General features: G+C 47.0%; 1 protein-coding gene across 1 annotated transcript in view; it reads right to left on the bottom strand.

Moving 5' to 3' along the window:
* Positions 1 to 2,504: 2,504 nt before the first annotated feature.
* The window catches only part of Stat1 (signal transducer and activator of transcription 1), a 47,365-nt gene continuing 26,736 nt past the window's right edge, over positions 2,505 to 23,133 (bottom strand). The window contains 14 exon segments of the mRNA XM_051153802.1: positions 2,505 to 2,829; positions 6,420 to 6,519; positions 7,443 to 7,518; positions 8,513 to 8,698; positions 10,412 to 10,557; positions 11,674 to 11,768; positions 12,540 to 12,589; positions 14,148 to 14,283; positions 15,642 to 15,740; positions 16,432 to 16,515; positions 19,353 to 19,367; positions 19,369 to 19,395; positions 20,248 to 20,341; positions 20,429 to 20,458. Of these exon segments, the coding sequence (XP_051009759.1) occupies positions 2,815 to 2,829; positions 6,420 to 6,519; positions 7,443 to 7,518; positions 8,513 to 8,698; positions 10,412 to 10,557; positions 11,674 to 11,768; positions 12,540 to 12,589; positions 14,148 to 14,283; positions 15,642 to 15,740; positions 16,432 to 16,515; positions 19,353 to 19,367; positions 19,369 to 19,395; positions 20,248 to 20,341; positions 20,429 to 20,458 (1,153 nt within the window). The 3' untranslated portion in view covers positions 2,505 to 2,814.

Raw genomic sequence — 23,133 nt, forward strand, 5'->3', positions numbered from 1 at the left:
TGATTGTGAGACCACCCCCCCCCCATCGTTGTGAGTGTTTGGAAACTGTCCCTGGGTCCACTATGAGAGCAACAAGTGCTCTGACCCACTGACCCATCTCCCCAGACACCTGTTGGCTATTTTTGCTTCACAAAATACCTATTAAGTGCTACTGGGTAAAGTGATAGTAGTGAGTATGGCCTGGTGTCTTAGGACATCTTCATTTATGACAGGGGGCATTTGTTTTGCTTACTAGTGTCTTCCAAGCATCTGGAATAGGGCCTGGTTCAAGGCAGACACTCAATGTATCTGATAAATGAATGAATAATAAATGAATGGATAAAAACACTAACATAATATTAAAATTCTTAACATGTAAAAATAAAATGAATAAATAAACTAATAAAAACAAACAAATGACTCTTACACAAAGGATGCCTTCGGGTAACTAATACCGTCAGGATGGGGAACAGTCTCCCAGCTCCTAAAGGAGGTAAAAGAGTTTTCATAATGCTTTGCAGCTTTCCTGGTGCCTCCCCAGGACAGTCAGAAGCCATGGGTCTGCTCTGTGTACTGAGGCTTCTCATTTCCACGTCAGCCTTCAGGCAGTCAATGGATTCCATCTCTGTAAAGCCACCCAACTATCTGTTTATCCCAAGTGCAGCACAGACGCTCTGTACTTGAAAATACCACCCTAAACATACTCAAGCACACAGCATCCTTAAGCTGGGGCATGTCTGATGCTTCTTAAAACAGCCAGTTACCTGGAAATGAATGTCTTGTGCTGACTTAGAGACCTCTTTTTACCCCCTGAGGTATGATCTCTTGTAGCCCGGCTGGCCGTGAACTTGCTATGTAGCCAAGAATGACTTTAAAGTCCTGACCCTGTGCCTCTGCCTCACAAGTGGCCTCACCACTATGCCTGCCCACTGACCTACTTTAAACTGCCACATAGTTACTGTGACTGTGTAATCAAGAGTGACACTTAGAAAACAGTGTTATTACTCGTGCTTTAAAATAGGACTGATATGGGTCTGGAGTGATGGCTCTGCAGTTAAGAGCAATGGCTGCTCTTCCAGAGGTCCCAAGTTCAATTCCCAGCACCAGCATGGCAGCTCACACTTGTCTCTGACTGTACTCCCATTTGACTTTAGTCCCATTGGATCCAGTGCCCTCTTCTGGTCTGCATATATTCAGACAAAACACATATACATAAAACACATACCTAAATAAATTAAAGTCATTTAAAATATGACTGATCCATAAATGAGATACATATTAAACCAATTCACAAAACTAGACATTTTAAATATCTTTATATTAAATAATAACGGGAGCCTAACATAATTTTGACATTTTTAAAAGTCTCAACTAGTACAACAGAGTGAAACCGTAACAACCCATTCTCAATAGGCAACGATGAAAGCAGTGGTTTGATCTCAGCATTTAGAGACAATATATATTTTTTAAAGGTTTTGTTTCTTAATCATCTTGGTTTAAGGGTCTGTGAAAGCCCATCTTGCTCCACTATGTAAGTGAAAAGAGAGGCGGCCTCCTCTTCCCTGCAGCGCTAAGAAAAGGACCGTGCATATACTTAATGTGCTGCAAAAGTGGGCTTAATCTCCACCAAGGTAAAACAAAGGATTGTAGGACAACACAGCCAGAGTGGTGACAATGGAAGCCAGAGACAGCAGTGTGGACAGTAGTCAGTAACAGCTGCTCATAAGAACCCTGCCAGCCAACCCAATACCTGAACCACCGAAGAAATAAAAACAGCACATGCCACAAAACGTCGTCCCTCAAAAAGGAGTGACAGAACCTAGGAACCGTGGTACTGCTTGTGAATTATGTGGTCAGAAAAATACATTCATCTGTGAAAAAAAGTTTCCAGTGCATTTACATTGGGGTATTTTGAAATTATTTGATACTCATATGTAGTTAGGGTTTTTTTTTTTCCAATTTTATGGTTAATTAAGACAACCAGCTAAAAAATTAGACATTTAAGGACATAAATTAAACTGCTAGGTTTATCTGTATCTGTAATTTCAACTTTTGCCTTAAGGAAAGTTTCTTCCTTAGTGGGTGTGCAAAGATAATTTTATTCAACACAGGACCAGTAATGACAGCAAAACTTATTTAGCTTGGTGGAATATAGACTAAACAGAAACTACTTGTGAAACTATTTGGAAAATGTTCTTTCCTCTATTGCTGTTTAGTTTCATTTATTCCTAACCAACAACAAAGCTAATCCCCTGAAGAGAGCAACTGTGCATTTAGTTTTACACGGCCAATGTAGGACATATAAGAAGACACAGTCGGCTGAAGGATGGCCTTCATCTATAGTGTGATACATCATTGTATGTCAGGTTGACCTTGAACTTTGCCATGGGTGAAACAGTGGGGACATGTCAATATGCCAATATTGGTCACTGTCTTCTGGGACAAATATTCCTACCTCAAGAAGGTCCCCCGTAACGTCTGCCTTCCCAACCGTGTACAGCTCTTGAGCGCTACACGGCATTTACTAGAAGTTGCTATGCCCTACCTTTCCCAAACACTCGCATTCTAGTCCTGATGCCTTGAGTGGGTCTCTGCTTTTTGCTCACAAAATACAGTTTGCATAAGTGACTCTCCGTTTCACCTTCAGTAAGACGCACGCCGTCCTTCAGAGCGACAGGTTTCTGATTAGAGGAAGATCCACTTGCTATCATCAGGTGTAGCAAGTGCGTGGTTCTTTCTCGCATTTCCCTAGAAATACCACGTGTGAAGGAACAGTAGCAGGAAGGGATCACAGATGGGAAGAAAAATGTCGCCAGAGAAGAGAGAAATTCGTGTTTATACTGCGTTCATCTGCAAAGAGACAAAATGAAGTTAGGTTCATCCGTCTCGCGCATCCCATGCCGTGCGATTCGTGTGTTCACACTGTTGCCTGTCCTAGAACGGAAGGCAGGAGAATGCTTCCTACAGCAAACTACCACCGTGTCCTCCCTGCACTAATCGGGGCCTTTCACATCACCTAAACTGATGGATTACTACTCTCTGGTCTGTGGGATTAACTTCCTGACTCAACCCAGACAGACCATAGAAAGCTTTCTGCTGCTATGCAAGTCTGGGGACAGGCGCACGGCAAATCAGTGCATTCAAAACAAATGTGAGGAAATGCTGAGCCCTACGCCAGAGGGAGAGAGGGACTGATGGACCAACGAGGGGAAATGAGGACTTCCCCTGACAGGCCACTGAGTAAGCAAACTTAACAAAGCCTGCGGTTCCCACGTGGGCGGGAGAAGCAGACTCACGACGAAGCACTTCAGCACTGCTCCCTCGCCTGCCCAGCCACCCTGGATACCAAAGTCAGCAAACTGCCAGGCAGCCCTGGCCTGCTGCTAGCTCTGGCTTCCACGCTGGTGCAGTTCTGGGTGTCTCCGGGCTGGTTCTGCTCCTTGGCTGCTCTGAAGACTTTTCTGACACTGACACCACAGGGTATGGGTGTGTACATGCTGCCTGCGTCATGTATTCTAGAGAGTGGAGGTAAACGTCCTTTGGTACACAGGGCAGCCCTCTAACGAAGAGTTCTCTGGCTCCAGATGCCAGAAGAACCAGTGCCGACTGCACCACAGCACAAAGGCTCTTGGGAGTTTCAGGGGAGCGATTATAGACTGAAAAGCATTTGAAGGGTTTGCCTCTTAGGTTGCAGTCTGGTTGATGGCACGAGTCTGTAGTTGAAATGATGTAGAGTAGGAGCGGGGGGGGGGGGGGGGGAGAGTAGCAGGGGGCGTAGGAGCGGAGTGGGGGAGGTAAAGAGATTAAGAAACCCTGCAGCTGTCAGCTCTGCAAACCTCAAGGTCGTCACATGTTAAGTCGCCAGGAGCACCTGGCCCATATTCTGCTCAAAGTCTTAAATCTGAAAGCATGTATAAAATGTCCACTACAACACATGAAAAGTAGCAGACACTCTGTTGGTATTCGCTCTGCACAAAGGCTTCTAGGAAGGTAGGCTGATCCTTTTCCGGTCCAGAGGGACAAGTCTATTGTATGGAAATATTGAACTAAATAAGTATCCAAGTCATATCAGAAAAAACACCGGTATATTGGGCCTTATGGGCAATTCCTCAGTAGCCTGGGAGGCAAGGCTAGACCAGCCATCAACCCTGACTACCTTTTAAGTCCATGCTGCCACCTCCACACTTGTTGGAAATAAGCCAGCCCTGAGACTTGTTTCTACCACAGAGCACAAACCTAATCCATTTGTTTGTTTTGTGACAAGAGTCTCTGTGTAGTCCAACGTGGCCTCCACCATGAGATCCACCTGCCTCAGCCTCCCAACTGCTTAGCATTACAGGCAGAAATCATGAATTAGGTAGAGGACGGAGCACATCATCGTGGAGTTAAGCCAATCTGACAGGGTAGGCTCATCCTTACCCCGGCTAACCAGAGAGGGGCCTCTGCTGGAGCCGCTGAGATTGCTGGGGTTCATCTGGAGGCTCTACTGTGATGGGTGGACGTCTATCCCACACTAGTTTTTTAGGCCTATGTATCCTTACCTATCTTTTTCCACAAGCCAAACAAGTAAGACCACTGGAACAGAATAGCTACAGGGGGGCAGCCAAAGACTACAGAAGCATCCTGGAATTTGTTTGGGGGTGTGAAACACCCCCTCAGCATCGCCTTCCAGCATGTTGAGAGCAGTGCTCTGTGCACGAACGGAGGGACTGACAGCTTAGCGTTTCCGGGTCACAAAACAACGGCAATGGCCGGGGGAACTCTATGTGCCAAAGCCCAGGCGTGGGCGCCCTGCCCAGCGCTGCCTTCACCTGACTGGGCGCCCTACCCAGCGCCGCCTTCACCTGACTGGGCGCCCTGCCCAGCGCTGCCTTCACCTGACTGGGCGCCCTACCCAGCACCGCCTTCACCTGACTGGGCGCCCTGCCCAGCGCCACCTTCATCTGACTGGGCGCCCTGCCTAGTGCCGCCTTCACCTGACTGGGCGCCCTGCCCAGCGCCACCTTCACCTGACTGGGCGCCAACGGATTCTGCCTGACGCACAGGAAGTGCCTTCTAAGTGGCCCCCACCAATGGTGGCCGTGGGGATGGCAAGTGATTTTATGAGTGTAAAAGCTCACCCCGTTTTGGAACCACGTGATCTATCTTAAATTTTCTGAATCAAACTTTACATTACTTCATTTTTCATATGAGACTTCCAAAACACTTTTCACACAAATATCAGCGTGCTTCTTTGAAAAGACCAAAGGCTCCGTTTGTCAAGAAAATAGCACTATTTTGTGAGCACACTAGCTGAGCCAAGTTCAACAGGCAGGGAGCTGTAAGAAGCTGCTTGACGGTTTTTAGTGTGCTTCATGAGGCGAAGAGTGAGGTCAAGGCCACACATGGGAAACAGAACTTCTGAGGCGACATTTGGGCATTCTCCAAGGTCCTGACTATCTGTGCATGAAGCCTTACTCACAGGGCCCTCACCCTCTCCCATCCCCCTCTGACCGCCCTCTCAGTACTGAACACATTTTTTTGCCAAACGCAAAGTACATGGTGATGAAGAAAGGCCTGCACTGGCTAAGAGAATTATTTTTGAAAGCATTAAGCAAGCTTTGAAAAATAAAATTGGACTGACTCTGTGTGGAAAAGAGCTTAAAATTAAACAGCGTCAGCAAGACTCCAGTCACCCAAACAAAACACGTGGGATGAAGGATCCCAGGCTGAAAGGCAAGCAGTCCTATTTAACCTGCTGAGTAACATTCTCCCAAAAGATTTTCTTTCGCAAACACCGTGTTTCTATTTAGATAGTAGACCCATTAACTCACACTCCCTGAGCCGTTCCTTCTGCCCAAGTCCTTCACAGCCTCAGAAGCCAGCAGCATGAGCTAGCTCAGAGAGATAAAACAGGCCGAGATATCTGCTCCACTGCAGCTAGTCAGCGAGCAATCAGTGGGCCCAACAAGCATCCATTCCTTCCGAAGAATAACTCCTTCACTGAGGCCCCAGGTAGACACAGCAGCCACAGGAAAACGTCTGCCTCTGAAAGCAACCTTGGTCCCTTAGCATGTAACTGTTCCACAGGGCTAGACCTTTCTACCTTGTAGGGGAAGGGAATGTGTGCACCTGAAAGGCCAGGGATTCAAATCCTGTTGAAAAAGCAGCTAGCTTCAACACAGGCTCATCTAAAAATGATGATGATGGTGATGATGGTGGTGGTGATGGTGATGATGGTGGTGATGGTGGTGATGATGATGATGGTGGTGGTGGTGGTGGTGGTGTTGGTGGTGATGATGGTGGTGATGATGATGGTGGTGATGATGGTAATGATAAAATAAATGCCCTTTCCTTGGCTCTGCCCACGGCTGCTCCTCACAGGCAGAACTTCAGATCCAGGGCAGTGCCAGCCTGCCTCAAGCTTTCTCAGGGTGGGAATACATCTCCTCGGTACTCACCATGCTGTCAAATTCTGAGCCCACTATCCGAGACATCTCATCAAACTCCTCTGGAGACATGGGAAGCAGGTTGTCTGTGGTCTGCAGCCTAGAAGGATGGCTAGAACAGAGAGAGAGGAGAGGGCAGCGTCAACACCTAAGCTACGTAGGCAGTGGTGCAAACAGAGACATGCTTATCTATGACTGAGGGATATCGCTTCACGTCTTTACTTCATTCAGAAAAATGCACACTTTATAAAACATTTCTGAAAGATTACAGATCGTGGGAGGTTTATGTCCCCAGCCCGGCCCCTTGGGAGTCACTAGACTTTAGACATGAGTAAGTGCCAGACGGAGCCTACATCACTGCTGCCTGCTGGAGCCTTCAGTGTGAAATGTGCAGTGTCGTCCTGTGATGGCAGAGTCTCGAGGCTCACCCTGGACAGAAAAGCACCAAGGAACGTCTGGGGATCCCTCATCCCTACCTTGAGGTCTATGCAGACAGGGCTGCTCCACAGAGTGCGCTACATGAAGGCTACATCCATTCACCCCCAGACAGTGCCGCAAGCCAAATAACTGACAATGACTTTCCAACACTTTCTACCTTTTATGAAATGAAACAACAGAATAAAAGCAAGCGGAGAAAATGTATCTCAGTTATGACTTAGGCCTTCACTTGATTGAAAAGAATTACTTTCCCACTCATCAATTTTTGTTTATTTTATTCATACTTTTTTTTTCAAAGTTATCAGTTTGGGGAGAGCGTATATTCCTTACATACAACTTTGTTTTATTTTTATTTTGTTCATTGTTGTTTTGGGTTTTGTTGTTGTTGTTGTTGTTGCTGCTGCTGGTGTTTTTTATCTTACAACAGTAAAATGCTGGTAAACAATGACACCAGGACTACTTATGATCTTTCCAAAAAGTCCGACTGGTGACAACATGAATGACAATGAAAAGCAAGTCAGTGCAATCAAAGGGCCCCAGCCAGGAACAAGGCTGGCTTGAGGTTCTGAACATGTCAAGTCTTCTGTGATCACTTACACTTCAGACACAGAAATCAACTCAGTCTTGATGTATCCAGTTCGCTTAGGGTCATCGAGCTCCATGGGTTCCGGTGCTGGAAGCAAGCACATCATTACAATCCGCAAAGCAGGAATCACAGGGGAACACAACAGGCACTTTGACAAGTCTCTTTTACTTGACAGCTCATTGTCCTGAAGCCTTATGGGTCATGACCTTCCTGCCCAAGTCACCTGAAAGCCTGGTGGGAATGGAGGAACAAGCAGGAGAAGGCTAGGCCTCTTCCCAGGGCTTGTAATCTGACAAGGTGTGTGAGGTCATGCATGCTAAGGTCTCTCTGTCCAGCTGGCAGGATGCACACGGCCGTGGGGCAGGCCAAGGGCAGCCACACTGCACCAAAAGTCCTGATAGTGCGCGACTTCAGATTCCAAAAGCTATCAGCTTTGTTGGCAAAGCTGGCAGGGCCTAACTTGAACTGTTGGAAATGTAGTCCAGTGACCTGGGAGGCAGACTTGTATCCTAAGATACAAGTTTCCTGTTTGTATAGTCACTAACAAATGACTGAGCTGGGAGAAACTGGTTAGCCTTGCATCGTACCCTTTACCCCTTTCATGTGGAAAAACTAGTAGCAAAAATAGAAAAGAAGACACAGCCCCTTCCAATAGCCTTCAAACAGAAACATGTATTCATTCCTTGCAGTTCATTTCAACTTTATTGAGTTTATGCTGTGTGCTTTTTTTTTTTTTTTTTTTTTTTTTGAGACAGGGTCTCTCTGTGTAGCCCTGGCTGTCCTGGAGTCACTTGTAGACCAGGCTGGCCTTGAACTCACAGAAATCCACCTGCGTCTGCCTCCCAAGTGCTGGGACTAAAGGCGTGCGCCACCACGCTCGGCCTATGCTGTGTTTTAAAAAGCCTGCTACATTAATTCAAGAGAGTGGCAACACTATAGTTGGCATTTGTGCCACCACCGTTCCACCTATAGGACAGTGAGGACCAATGTGAGTTACTGAACTTGTCTGGGATCAGCTGAACACCAGGAACGACCTCCCTACACTCTCCCTCACAGCCGCCACAGCTTGCGTCACGCTCACCTTCCTTTGGCCTGGAGTAATACTTTCCGAAGGCATGGTCTTTGTCAATATTGGGGTACAGATACTTCAGGGGGTTCTCTGGTATGTTCTCAGCAGCCATGACTTTGTAATTGCGAATAATATCTGGGAAAGTAACAGCTGAAAGCTCTTTCTTCGTGTAGGGTTCAACGGCATGGAAGTCGGGCTCTAAAAGGAAGGAACTGGTGAGGCCCAACCCCAGGGAGAACCAAAGCAATTCAAGGGAGCCCAGTGAGAACTAGGTGCCGCCTGCCAACCCTCGGGAGCCTCTGTAGTTCTAAGGACATAATCTTGCCTAAGGCAGGAAGCAAACACCGTCTTCACTGTTTGGTCACAACGTACTTGCTGATCTCCAGACAGGGTCTAACTCCAGCCTAGAGCAGCTCTAACTGCTTGCATTCCTAACAGAGCAGCGCCCGGCTGCAGGTAAATAATCACTGCCCAGGTCACTAGGCTCAGGCTGCAGAGCACGTTATTAAAGATCGGCTCTTTCTGCTTTTCCTTTCAGATCGAAAAATCCTGTTTTATTAAAAACAAACAATTCTCGAACCAAAACTAAGATGTGGAGTGTTACTTCTTCCCAACAGCCCTCCAGGGAATAAGCTGTGCTTCAGTGCTCTCCTGTGAGGAGCCAGGGTGTGCACTGCTGCTCTGACCTCTCTCTGTGTGTGTGTGTGTGTGTGTGTGTGTGTCTATCTGTGTGTCTGTCTGTCTCCCTCTGTGTGTGTGTCTGTCTCTGTTTCTGTGTGTCTGTCTGTCTCTGTCTGTCTGTCTCTGTCTGTCTGTCTGTCTCTCTCTGTCTGTGTGTGTGTGTCTGTCTGTCTCTCTCTGTCTCTGTCTGTCTGTCTCTCTCTCTGTGTCTGTCTCTGCCTGTCTGTCTGTCTCTGTCTTTGTCTGTGTGTGTGTGTCTGTCTGTCTGTCTCTGTCTTTGTCTGTCTCTGTGTGTGTGTCTGTCTATCTGTCTGTCTGTCTCTCTCTCTGTGTCTGTCTGTCTTTCTCTCTCTCCTCCCCCGACCCCCGACTATCCCTAGAGCCTAAATCCCTGTAGCTGTAACTGTAGCTGTAGCTGTAGCTTTCCTGGCTGTTTCTCAGCCCACCTCTCAGTAGCCTTGGGAAAAGAACTGCCAGGAGAAAAGAAACAGGCTGAGCTCAGCACTAGGCCTGCACTAGGCCTCCTGCTCTTTTTATCAGAACCAGACTGAAACAAGTAGACTCAGAAGACTGTCCTTTTTTCTGAACCAATCCATTGAATACCCAGGGCCAGCCCAGCTTTCCCTCCACCTCTCCAAGCAAGCCTTAAGCAACCATCAGTTTGTGGCTCTTACTTTTCCCATCTGTTCTGTTCAGTTTCATCACAGGAAACCTGCTGTACAATAGCATGGTTCTGGCATGCTTTACCATTTGATTAAGTAGAAATCTAATATGCAGCAGACAGGAAGGTGTTGCCTCTCTGCTGGGAGGTGGGCGGGGCTGCACCTCACCCAGGCAGTCCTGCTCGCAGGTGTGTGGAGGAATCTGCAAAGCCCATCTCACAAAGCCTGTCTCGCTCAGGCACTTTATCCCAGAATGAGCTGAGTCTGAAATCGTACACTGTGGGAAATGTGATTCTTCCAACAACTGGGTGCAGAGAGCACTGACTCACATCCTTGATCTGCAGGCACACAACCCTGAGAGAAAGGAAAAACCTGGCCTTGTGCTCAGAAATGCATCGTTTCCACACCCCGTCTGCAGGCAATGTATCATCACCAGTGTCCACCGTGGCTTAAGTCTCTCTTGGAGAGCTTAGTGTGCAATTATAGGTATGTGATTTCTGTCCCCAAACTACTCTAAAGGCCTGGTGCGTGTGCTAGAGTTCACACGTGTGCAGATGGCTTCACTCACCGCCTCCATTTTGGGACCGCTCCACCCATGTGAACGTGATGGCTCCTTCCCGGGAGCTCTCACTGAACCGAAGCAGGAAGGTCCCAGGCTGCTGGTCCTTGAGCAGAGCACGTTCTCGCTCCTTGCTGATAAAGCCCATGATGCACCTGGGCATTAAAGAGATTTGGGGAGACACTCTGTGATTCATTCATGAATTTAATTTTCACTGCTGCATACTACGAAAAACATATGCTTTCATATGTTTAACTGACACTGAAACGAGCGTTATACATGGGTGTGTTCAAAAAAAGGAGCAAGACGAACGGGGAGTTGGTCTGATGCTCGGTAAAAAGGCTTTTCTACTATTAGTTGCTGATTTGAAACACCATGAAAGTGTCTGCACATGCATCTCATACTGGAGATGCGGCCTAAGAAAACATGTTTTCACACACCAGCCCTTCAGGTCACCTGAAGTATATTATTGAGATACCAGTTGATCCTAGGAACGAATAAGCTAAACATTTAAATAAAAAAAAAAAAAGGCAGATTCCACAGTTGAGTGGAGAGTGGGGTCTGACTTTCACACGAACTCTGGTGCCTCATATTTGACCATGTCCCCTGAATTGGGAGGCCTGGTGGCACTCAGAGGAAGGACAGCAGGTTACCAAGAAGAGACATGATATCCTATGAGCATATACAGGGGGAGGAAGTCCCCCTCAGTCACAGTCATAGGGGAGGGGAGTAAGGGGAAAATGGGAGGAAGGGAGGAATGAGAGGATACAAGGGAGGGAATAACCATTAAGATGTAATATGAATAAATTAATAAAATAAAAAAAATTTAATTTTTTAAATTTTCAAAAAAAAAAAAAAAAAAAAGGCAGAGTCTCACTGCTTGGCCTTAGCCGGCCTGGAACTTGCTGTGGTCACAGAGATCTGCCTGCTTCTGCCTTCAGAGTGCTGAGGTTAAAGGCATGTACCACCCCTCCTGGTGGTGTTTGCTTCCTCACTAGGGCAGTACAGTAAATACTGTCAACTTTTGTGGGAATGAACGGATACATCAATGGCACTCAGAGGCTTTAAATTTGGCTTTTTAAAAATACATGTACACATATCCTAAGATACGCTTACTCTTCTGAGGGCCTCCTCACTGAATCCTGACCCCATGTATGTGTGCGCTCCTCCTGTCAAACCATGAAGCCCAGCTCTGGCTTTGTCTCAGCCTTAGGAGCGCATGTGAAATGCAGCTCGCAGGGGCCCTTACCCATCATTCCAGAGGCCCTTACCCATCATTCCAGAGGCAGAGCAGGTGCTTCTTAATGAGTTCTAGGATGGTGTCAATCCAAGGCCAGAAGGAAAAGTTTTTATCGTTAATATTTTCCTGAAAGTATACAAATGCACAATTGGTTAACGGAAGCAGTGTCTTGCCCTGCCCCTTCCGAAGAGGCCCCAGCTCAGGCAAGAATGGCTGTCAGCCCCCAGTGAGGTGGCCTGGGTCCCTGCGAGGGTAGCGGTCACCCCCCAGTGGGGAGGCCTGGGTTCCTGCAAGTGTGGCGGTCACCCCCCGGTGAGGAGGCCTGGGTCCCTGCAAGGGTGGCGGTCACCCCCCAGTGAGGAGGCCTGGGTCCCTGCAAGTGTGGCGGTCACCCTGCAGTGGGGAGGCCTGGGTCCCTGCCTCTTTCTGATTTGCTAGAGCTCTTCTTTTCTCTTCCCTTTTCCCAAGAGCAGTACCCAGTGGGGATAACGATTTCCAAGATGCCTGGCAAACAGGAGCTGCCCTCACACCACAGAGCCCAGCAAGAGCGGCCAGGCTCCAGCAGGGTGTCAACATCCTGTGCAAGTGCCCTCAGCCGAGCACTTCTGCACATTTCACACGGCCTTAGCCAAAACCCTGCTGATTAGGAGGCCCCTGTGAGGGGACTGAGGACTGTCGGATGTGGAAGAATGTTATCACTCAGGCAGGTGCTTCCTGCGCGCTTGGAGACCAACCTCCTGCACTGAGGGAAAGTAAACAGCTTGCTCTAGGGGGTGTGAGGGGGACAGATAAACATGCCAGAATAAGCAAACAGTAAAACGACCACAGTGAGAAACAGGAGAGCTCCCTGGAGCGGAAAGAACTTAGTTGCCCATGCAGGACCCAGGCGATACCCACCTTACAAAACCTGGTCCACGGAATGAGACCGTCAGGGCCAGCGTTAGGACCTGAACAAACAAACACACACAAATTAGGCTTTTTGCCAAACAGAAACTGATCTGCTGCTCCAATTGGACTGACCTCTCTTGTGTCTACCGCAAAAAGTGACCACATCAGGGTTGGTATTCTCTGGCACATTAATTTGAAATGAATCAGAGGATATGATCAAGCAGTCTAAAACCTATGAGTGGTGGTTTTGTTACGCTCACTCCATTTTGTAAGACAGGTAGGTCGCCCTGGGTAGCCCACCCCGGGCTCAAATTCATCATCCCCTCCCGTGCCTCTGCCTCCACCAGCCTGAGATTACAGATGCGCAGCTTGTCTGCTGGTTTGATTTCAAAACGCATGTGAGATTACTGGGCATCCGATTATGAAAGTCTGCGGGGAAAGCTGGAGCATCATGAAGCTTGCCATCTGCCACCGCTCAGCTCCACTTCTTGAGGAAAGGTGGATCTCTGTAAATCCCACTCTATGCCGCTCCCTCCCAAGCTGATCTGACAGTGTTGTGATCTCTGTCGCCCTGCAATGCTCTCTGGAGAAGCCCTCTCTGGCCCACCCCCACCCAGCACAGTTTCCCACTGCTCCCTCTAACTGCCTGAAGTGCCCCAGCTTAAATGTACAGTTCAAAGTAAGGCCAAGAGCACCCCCATGTGATCAGTCGACCGATGCTGTAGTCATTAGGTACTTCCCTCGGCCTTCTCTCGGAGTGGACCACAAACCTGATTAGCCATACAAATTAAAACAGCCCATGGTCTGAGCTGTGACAAGTCCACTGCCTTTGTTTAAAGGAAACCACAGATAAGCTACAAGCAGGGGGGAAACCCTCACATCTCGTCACATCTGGACACAGAACAAGATCTTAGACCTTTGTTACCATGCACATTTGGGCAAAGACACTGCTGAGGGACAGCTGGTTAAGAAGGGTCCATATCTGCTGTGGTCTGTGTCACCCTGCTACACAGACAGCAAACCTGGACAACATGGTCCAGAGTGACTGATCAGACGAAACTGTGGCCCTGCTTCCCCAACACGGGCCCAACCGACACAAGAGTGTAGGAGTTTGCTGTTGGGTTTTTTGGTTTTGTTTTGTTTGTTTGTTTTCGAGACAAGGTCTCTTTGTGTTAGCCTTGGCTGTCCTGGACTCACTTTGTAGACCAGGCTGGCCTCAAACTCACAGCGATCCGCCTGCCTCTGCTGCCTGAGTTCTGGGATTAAAGGCGTGCGCCACCATGCCCAGCCCGAGCGTAGGGGTCTTAATCCTAGAACTTTATTATGGCAGGGGCTTACGTCATTTATTCCCTAGGACAGATAACAGCTCATCTTGCTCATCAATAACTTATTTCAGGCTCCTGTAACATATTTCCATAATCTAAAAAATTTCCCCGAAAGATCTTGTCTCAGAAATGTTACTGTAATTTACTTGGACGTAATCTTATTTTCAAAGCATGACTCACTTAGCTATAGTCGGCTGTAGTTAGAAAGCCAACTGATCTCTAACACTCTCTACCTCTAAGAAATAGAAGAGCAAGAAAGAGAAAGCTGACTCAGTGCGCATGTCCATCGTACCCAGAAGCTTCTCTCCCAGCATGCTCAGCTGGTCTGCATTGAGACCTCTCTTGGTGACCGATGAAAACTGCCAGCTCAGCACCTCTGAGAGCTGCGACCACCACGCACACGGCGGATTCAGGAAGAAGGAGAGATTCTGGAAAGAAAACATCCAGATGTTAGCGTCACACCGGAGCCACCAGCAAGCCCAGCCCGCCCCTGTGCTCAGTGCTGGCTTATGTGACACACAGCCTGTCACAGCTGGGGATGAGAATCCTCAGAATTAGCAGATTCACACTTGTGGATCTATTTACTCACTAAAATTTACTTCTAACTCCAAAATCAACACATAAGGCAATTTTGTGGTCACAGATTTGTTCTTCCCAAGTGAGATGGAACAAACATATCCTGACTTTTTTTTGTTTTTTGGTCTTTGTTTTTTGAGACAGGGTTTCTCGGTGTAGCCTTGGCTGTACTGGCCTGGCTTTGTAGACCAGGCTGGCCTTGAACTCACAGCAATCCACCTGCCTCTGCCTCCCGAGTGCTAGGATTAAAGGCGTGCGCCACCACCACCTGGCCATCTGACTTTTTATTGCAGCTCACAATTGTCTTGGCCTGCCTGGTTTTCACATTTTGTGATTTTTGTTGGGGACTTCATTGTTTAAAATGGTGCCAAGTGCTGGGCTGATGTGGCACGATGTGCCTAAGCCCACAAAACGGGGCGGCAGTAGACGACACACACACACACACACACACACACATACACACACACACACACACACACATACACACACACACATATACACACACACACATACACACACACACATACACACACACACACATACACATACACACACACATACACACACACACAAGTGTGCACACTCGATACACACACACGAGTGTGCACACTCGATACACACACACAAGTGTGCACACACCACACACAAACACACGACACATTATGGGGAGAGTTTCATCAGGCCTGCGTTACAGCGCTACTTGGTAACAAGTCGTCAGATACACTAGATAAGGCATTTTGAAAAAGTAGTACACTTATGCATCATGGGCCGACAAAAATGCTGCAACTAAACGCTTACAGGAGCTGAGCTCTGAATTTCCCCTGAAAGCTAGCATTCTGTATTTTGATTTACCAGAGTTCCTGCCTACTTCACAGAACATGAGTATTTCACCGAGAATCAACGGAGCAGTCTGCAGTGCATCCCTGCTCTGAGAAACGCATGCTCATGTATCAAATGCATACATCTTAAAACAAGCAACAGCAAGGGACTCCCTCTACAACCAGAGAGTAAAACCTTCGGCTGCCTGAGCTTGTTCACAGGGAAGGCAAGTCACCCTCCTCACACACAGCGCCTGTGTCTGACTGTTCTCCCCGTCACCAAGATCCTTAGCGAAGCCAGAGTGTTTGGCTTCTCGCAACACCTGGTTACCAGGAGCAGGCAGCAGCTTCCATCTTGGCTAACTGTACTAAAGCAAGTGTGTCTTCCATACCCTGGGTTCTGTCACCAGCATGTTGTACCACAGGATCGATGCCCAGCCACTGGGGAGCTGGCTGACGTTGGAGATCACCACGACGGGCAGAGAGGTGGTCTGAAAGTAAGCAAACACCTCGAGATCGTTTCAATCATCACTGTAACAGCTAAGCACTCGACAGTGGCTATGCAAAATTTGAAGGTTAATTCAAGTTTCTAGCTTCCTAGATCACAAATGTCAACGTAGTACTAGCTGGAAAAGATTGCCTTGGGGACGAGAGAGATGGTTTCACAGTTAAGGGCACTGGTTGCTCTTCTAGAGGGCCCAGGTTTGACTCCCATCACCCACATGGAGGCTCACGAGTGTCTGTGACTTGGGTCCCCGCAGATCTGATGCCCTCTTCTGGCCTCTGTAGGCACCAGACATACATGTGGTGTATAGACACACATGCAGATAAAACACCCATACCCATAGAATTTTTAAAATAGAACATTTTAAAGGGATCATCTTATTTTTTTTTTTTAGCAATTAGGTAAATAACTCTGAAATAAAAACTGAAAAATGGGGCTGGACAGATGGCTCAGTGGTTAAGAGCTCCACCTGACCTTCCAGAGGTCCTGAGTTCAATTCCCAGCAACCACATGGTGGCTCACAACCATCTATAATGTGATCTGATGCCCTCTTCTGCAGATAAAGCACTCATATACAATAAATAAATAAATCTTTTTTTTTAAAAAAACCCTGAAAAACAAAGCTTTGTGGAAGTAAAGATAGAGTGCACTGTCCCTTGGGAGGCTGTAAATCTTACCTCAAGGTCAATTACCAAGCCCGGCTGGCACAACTGGGTTTCGAAGCTAAGAGAGTGAAGTTCCTCAGTGACAATGAGAGGCCCCTTCGAAAAGGAAAAAAGAACAACTCGTTCACAATCCTGCAACTCGCAAAACCCAGACAGGTTGTAGGGATCCTGAAATCAACTGTGCTCCAGAAGACTTTGGAACTCTGCAATCTAGGCCAGTCTTATTATTCCAAGCCTTTTTGGTGTTCTCTCAGAGATGTTGGCAACTGTGGTAAGGATTACTTCCTCAGAGAAAGAAATATCGGTGGGAAACTGGCAATTACAGATGGGTTTATCACAAGCTCCGAGCTCTCACCAACCTCCAGCTGTCTGCCTGCTCCCATGGACTGCACATGTCACACGGCGGCAGAGGGGAAGGCAGACAGGGCGTGTCTCTCAAGTGAGAGCCTCTACTAAAAGGACAAAGTAACTAACCAGGTAAGCTTGCAGAGCTAAGGGCTTTGGCTTGGGAGAAAGGGACAGGTTTCCAAGTGCCTTCTTCGTGCATACCTCTTCTGTAAGTGTCACACTAGCTTGGAACTACAGGGACAGCTGCTACACCTAGGAAGTGACAAAAACAGCTAAGGTGCAAAACCTATTGGAAGGTGTCTATGCTGCACCAGCCAGCATCTGTCTCACTACTGCAGTGACCTCTACTGGTTGCGATATGAAATGACAGCAAATGGTATGTGTGCCAGGGACAACTACAAACCAAACCAGACCCAGGCCACTCCTCCATTCATCTCTCATTGTCCGTGTTTCTTTTGTTTTTTAGTTTTTCTAGTTTTTGTTGTTGTTGTTGTTGTTTTTGAGACAGGGTTTCTCTGTGTAACAGCCCTGGCTGTCCTGGAACCTCAGTTCATAGACCAGGCTGGCCGCTAAGTCTCAGAGAACTGCCTCCTTCTGCCTCCCGACAACTGGGATTAAAGATGAGCGCCACCATGCCTGATTTTTTTCAATTTTTTTCTCTCACTTTTCAATCACCACAAACATAAATTCTAAGGCTCGGGCTGTAAAAAGGGATCTATGACCAGACAGTGTTACTGTGTTGGAAATGGAATGGCAAGGAGCCCATGCGACACTAAGTCTCCAGCATCAGCCACTGTGCTGGCTACTTTTCTGTCAACCTGACACAAGCGATAGTTATCTGAGAGGAGGGAACTCAGTTGAGAAAGTGACACCATAAGGTCCAGCTGTAGGGTATTTTCTTAATCAGTGACTGATGGAGGAGTTGCCCAGGCCATTGTGGGTTGTGCCATGCCTGGGTTGGTGGTTCTGGGCTCTATAAGAAAGTAGGCTGGGCTGGAGAGATGGCTCAGAGGTTAAGAGCACTGACTGCTCTTCCAGAAGTCCTGAGTTCAATTCCCAGCAACCACATGGTGGCTCACAACCATCTGTAATGTGATCTGGTGCCCTCTTCTGGCCTGCAGGTGTACGTGCAGGACAGAACACTGTATACATAATAAATAAATATTTTTAAAAAGAAAAAGAAAGCAGGCTGAGAGCCGGGTGTGGTGGCACATGCCTGTAATCCCAGCACTAGAGAGGCGGAGGCAGGCAGATCACTATGAGTTCGAGGCCAGCCTGGTCTACAAAGGGAGTCCAGGACAGCCAAAGCTACACAGAGAAACCCTGTCTTGAAAAACAACAACAACAACAACAACAAAAGTAGGCTGAGTAAACTATTGGGGGCAAGCCAGTAAGCAGCGCCTTTCATGGCCTCTACGTTAGTTCTGTGTAGTGAGAATTCTGGATTTTCGTTTCATTAAAAAATACAGAAATAAGCTGGGCTCGGTGGTGCAGGCCTGTAATCCCAGCATTCAGGGAGGCAGGGGCAGAGACAGGCCAATCTCTGTGAGTTCGAGGCCAGCCTGGTCTACAAAGTGAGTCCAGGACAGCCAAGGCTACATAGAGAAACCCTGTCTCGTAATGAGCAAAAACAAAAATAAAAACCACAGAAATATTATAAGAATATGTTTTGTTTTAATCCCAGATGTGGGGATACGGAGCTGCTTTCAACTGTCTGCAGCAGCAAACTATGATTTGCCTTGAGCCATAACAGAAGAGTGGTTTTGCCAGCTGCAGATAGTGAATGCGATTGTGTGACATTTGGAATTCTGGGAACTTCTCAGAAGGCATATAAATGTTAGGGACCCCAGAGGTGGCAAGGGCTGTTGGTAGGTCGTTGTTGGTCAAGGTTTGTTGAGTAGACGTGAGCAAAGAAGAAACAACAAGAAGAAATTAGCTATCTTAACAGCTAAAATGAAGATTTCCCCAAGGAACTCCTGTGCCCAGTCAACAAGAAGTAGTCTAAGGATACACAGGCCCTTTGCCACCCCTGACTTTATCCCAGCATCTCTTCCTTTCCTGTTCCATTCCATTTCCCCATCCTATCTAGTATTAGGAGGTTGAAAGGGTGGGGAAGGGTGAAAGGTAGAAGAACCCACAAAGTGTCAAGAGCCTCCAGGTTCCAGCCCTCCTTGAGTTCCAGTTCTGACTTCCTTCAGTGCAGGACTATACTGTGGAAGTACAAGCCAAACAAACCCATTTCTTCCTAATTTTCTTTTTGTTCACAGTGTTTCATCACAGGCATAGTAACCCTAAGTAAAACAGTCCCTTTTAGTCTCTCACTCCAGCTTTGTTTGTTTGTTTGTTTCTTCACCCAAATGTAAGCAGCACGAAAGCCCACCTTGACCCATCCAGTTGGCTGCCTTTATGGGCCCAATAAGATTGTGGTATAAACTGCCTTTCAACCGGAAAGTACAAACACAGAATTTTTTACCATCCCCACAGATACTGTAAGTGCTCGCCCCTGTCAAGTCCCAGGACCTCAGTGATGTCCTCTGCGAACAGATCTGTCTGTTTAGGATCTACTCACAGCCACACACGCTTACCTCGTTAGTTCTGTTTGCCAGCATTTTTCTGTTCCTTCAATTGCTATAAACAGAAGAAACCAAATGGCAAGTTAATTATAGATTCACTGATCAGTCCTGAGTCAGGACTAGAAACAAAGATGTGACAGTCTCCTCAGAACAAGAGGGAAAGTGCCTCTTGCAGCAGCTTGGTGAGGTGTGGGCACTCTGAAGGGGAGGACACCCCCCGACCCCCCCAGGAACCAAGGCCTGTTCTTTCTGTATGCTGTAGTATGCCTCAGCAGTGCTTTCATGGCCCCAGGCTCAGAAAGCAGCTTCTCATCTGTCTCTGCAGAAACTTCCAGGCTAAGCTCAACACTCCAGGCCGACTTAGTCCCTTGGTTCATACTTCCATCCTGGAGCTTTAAAGGGCTGTCCTGGATACTCTCAGACTCCTGAGCTAGACGGAGCCTCCTGCCTCACACGTAGCTCTCTAACTATGAGGCATGTAGTTCATAAGCTGCTACCTAGTGGAAAAGGTACCATTAACCTTCCTTCAGGCTCAGCCGCAACGCTGGGTCCATGGAGATGGAAGGAAAGTACCGCCACCTTTCTACTCCAGTGCAACAGCAGTAGCCAGGCTGCTACACAACTTGGAAGGTGGGAGAGGCGAAGATGGGAATGGGTTCCCTGAGAACACTGCCGGAACCACAGCGACTGATCACAGAGGAGGGGAGAGGCTTATATAATGTATGCAACATGCAAGTTCATGAAGCGCGCTTTATGCAGAGCAATACAGCTCCCCCCACACACACCGCCACCGTCAGAAAACACAGCGAGGAGACATGGGACACAAAGATGGGAAAGTTTAGGGGCCAATATACTATATGACTTCTAAAGGACCAGAGGCAACAAGGCAGCAAACAGCTCTGCCTACCAGGTGCCGGAACTCGGCCGCCAAGCTTCCATTGGTGGACTCTTCCATGTTCATCACTTTTGTGTGCGTGCCCAGAATGTTGAACTTCCGGAATCTGTGCAACGCAAGACGCAAACTCTTAAAATGCTTCAAGCTACTAGACAGACAAGATGGCAAAGCGCAGTGGCGATGCTACACCTACCCTTTTACTGTGTTTTTCTCGTTCACATCTCTGTAAAAAAAAAAAAAAAAAAAATGTACACATGAAATAATGTGATACAGCGTAGATGCACATGATTACATAGCTATATAAATAAAAGATATAAAATAAATGCATAGGCGGCAGGTGGGACTGTAGTTACTTCCTAGCCCCCTGCCCCTTGCAGTTTACTCACTAAATATATTTTCTTCCTTTAAAAGAGAAAAAGAAAGGAAAAGGAGGAAATGAGAGAAAAGGAAGTGGGGAATAAAAAAGCCTATCTGTGAGTGGAGGGGATGGCATGTGCCTGGATCTCAGCACACAGAAGACAGAGGCAGGAGGGCCATGACTTGTCTCATAAAAGAACACAAAATACATACAAACTAATGAAACAATAGATAATCCACGCCTGTGGTCCCCCGTTCTTTCTTTCACTCATTCCCTTACCATTCACATTCATGAGACTAGGTAACACTGCATGTCGCAGGCACATAAACGGTCGGCCTTGCATCTCTCTCTCACACAGCGTGCTACCAGCTAACTCCAGAGTACTGCGAGGGGTGAAGAGCCCACAGGTCCTCTGCGAATGGTGTCCTTGCTCTGTGCCGGCACCAGCTAACACAGTGAGCCACGGACAGAAACCCACGGTCCTCATCTTATTCTCTATTGTTTGGAATGATCTTGAGAAAAATGACGAGATAGCCAAGCAACTGGGGCAACAGGGCGGTTTCAGTTTTAAGTCTGAGGTTAATCTTTTTTCTTTCAGTGCTGGTTGCTCAGACCAGGGCCTCAGTTGAGGCAGTCCCATAAAACCTGAAGTCAAAACCATGGAAGATTTCCATATAAATATAAATTCAGTGATGCCTCTGCCGTGCATGCCGCGACTTGCTACAAAGATCACGTACTAGAGGCGTGGTCTCCAGGGGATGATGCAGAGCGCTAAGACCTGAAGAGAGGCAGTTAGGTCACCAGGCCCGAGAAGGCTAACATTTGCACTGTAAGAGGGCAAACAAGTGGCCTTATCAGTTTGCTCTTGCTTTCACAGGATTGTCACAGGCAATTCTACCATGTGATGCTATCCACAAGGCCCTGGTCAGTTCCCTGCCACCAGATCTTGAGTCTCCCAGCTTTCAGAACTGTGAGAAAAACAAACCTCATTTCTTTGTAAAGTATCCAGGTTCAAGTATTTTATTATAGCAACATAACAATGGACTAAGATAAGTCATGTTCTCACCAAATAGTATGTATCAGTAATATATGTATGCATATCTCACTCACAAAAGTTAGTTTTCTTCCTAGCTCAACTAGAAGGTCAGTATTTTTAGTAATAAAAAATGTCTATAAAAGGGACCTATATCCTATCTGTAGCTTTGTGATACAAAGCTGCCATGTGAAGTCTAAGAAGAAAAAGCAGAACTAGAATAGATGAAAAAAGACAAGGAACACACAAGGAAAAGGGGTGATCTACAGCAGAAAGTGTGAATGGGCCCCAGCATCTTAGGGGGGCCTGGACTAGCTTCAAGCAATACAAGGGAACGCAGTAGACATTGCAATGTGCACATTCCAAACAAACCTCCATAGATCTTGCATGCCTAGTAATTCCAGCAGAGACCCAGGTAAGGAGGCCATGCCACAACAGCCAGTCCCAATCCAGTTATACCAAAGGACTACAATTCACAGAATGTGAGCAATAATAAACTTTGAGGTGGCTGCACACGCCTTTCATCCCAGCACTGGGGAGGCTGAGTCAGGCAGATCTCTGTGAGCTCATAGCCGACCAAATCTACAAAGAACATTCCAGGACAGCCAAGGCTAACACAGAGAAAGTGTTTTGAAACGAAAAAAACCCACAATTTAAAAAAAAAAAAGACTTATTTATTTATTTATTTAATGTACTTGGGTGCTCTATCTGAATGTACAGAAGAGGGCATCAGATCCCAGTAGAGATGGCTGCGAGCCACCATGTGGTTTCTGGGAATCGAACCCAAGACCTCTAGAAGAACAGACTTGACTTGACTTAACTGCTGAGCCATCTCTCCAGCCCCAAAGCTTTGAGGCTTCAAGGCACTGAATTGTGGGGGTGATTTGTTATGCAGTAAAAGCTAACTGATACACAAAAAAAACAAGGATGATGACCGCAGGGAAGATAAGACCCAGACCGCAGTGAAGATTACTTCTTTTTGGTCCTAGCTCACAAAATTTTAAAAGCATTCACATTCCAAGAGAATAATTCCTTGACTGTTTTCTCGTAGATAAACAATACATGACAACTATAAGGGCATCAGATATTTACATAGTCTCTCCTAGTTTTTTGGTTTTTTTTGTTTTTGGTTTTGGTTTTTGGTTTTTTTATTTGTTTGTTTGTCTCTCCTAGTTTTAAAGACACTTTCAAATGTTTTAATCATCTGGATACATAAAATGACTGTCGAAGTTTTTGTTTGTTTGTTTGTTTTTATTGAATCCTCTTAAGTGTGAGCATTAATGTTGGGGAAATTTTTAGTTACATAGTTCACTAAAGGGTGGGAAGAAACAAAAGCCAGAGCAAGCTGCCCTGAATCACCACAAATCATTTTGAAATGAGCTAAGCCAGCACATAACAGAAACTAGCCAGGCGTGGTGACGCATGCTTTTAGTCCCAGCACTCGGGGAGGCAGAGGCAAATGGATCTCTGTGAGTTCGAGGCCAACCTGGTCTACAGAGCAAGTCCA

Source organism: Acomys russatus, chromosome 12, assembly GCF_903995435.1.
Source record: "Acomys russatus chromosome 12, mAcoRus1.1, whole genome shotgun sequence".
Lineage (NCBI taxonomy): Eukaryota > Metazoa > Chordata > Mammalia > Rodentia > Muridae > Acomys > Acomys russatus.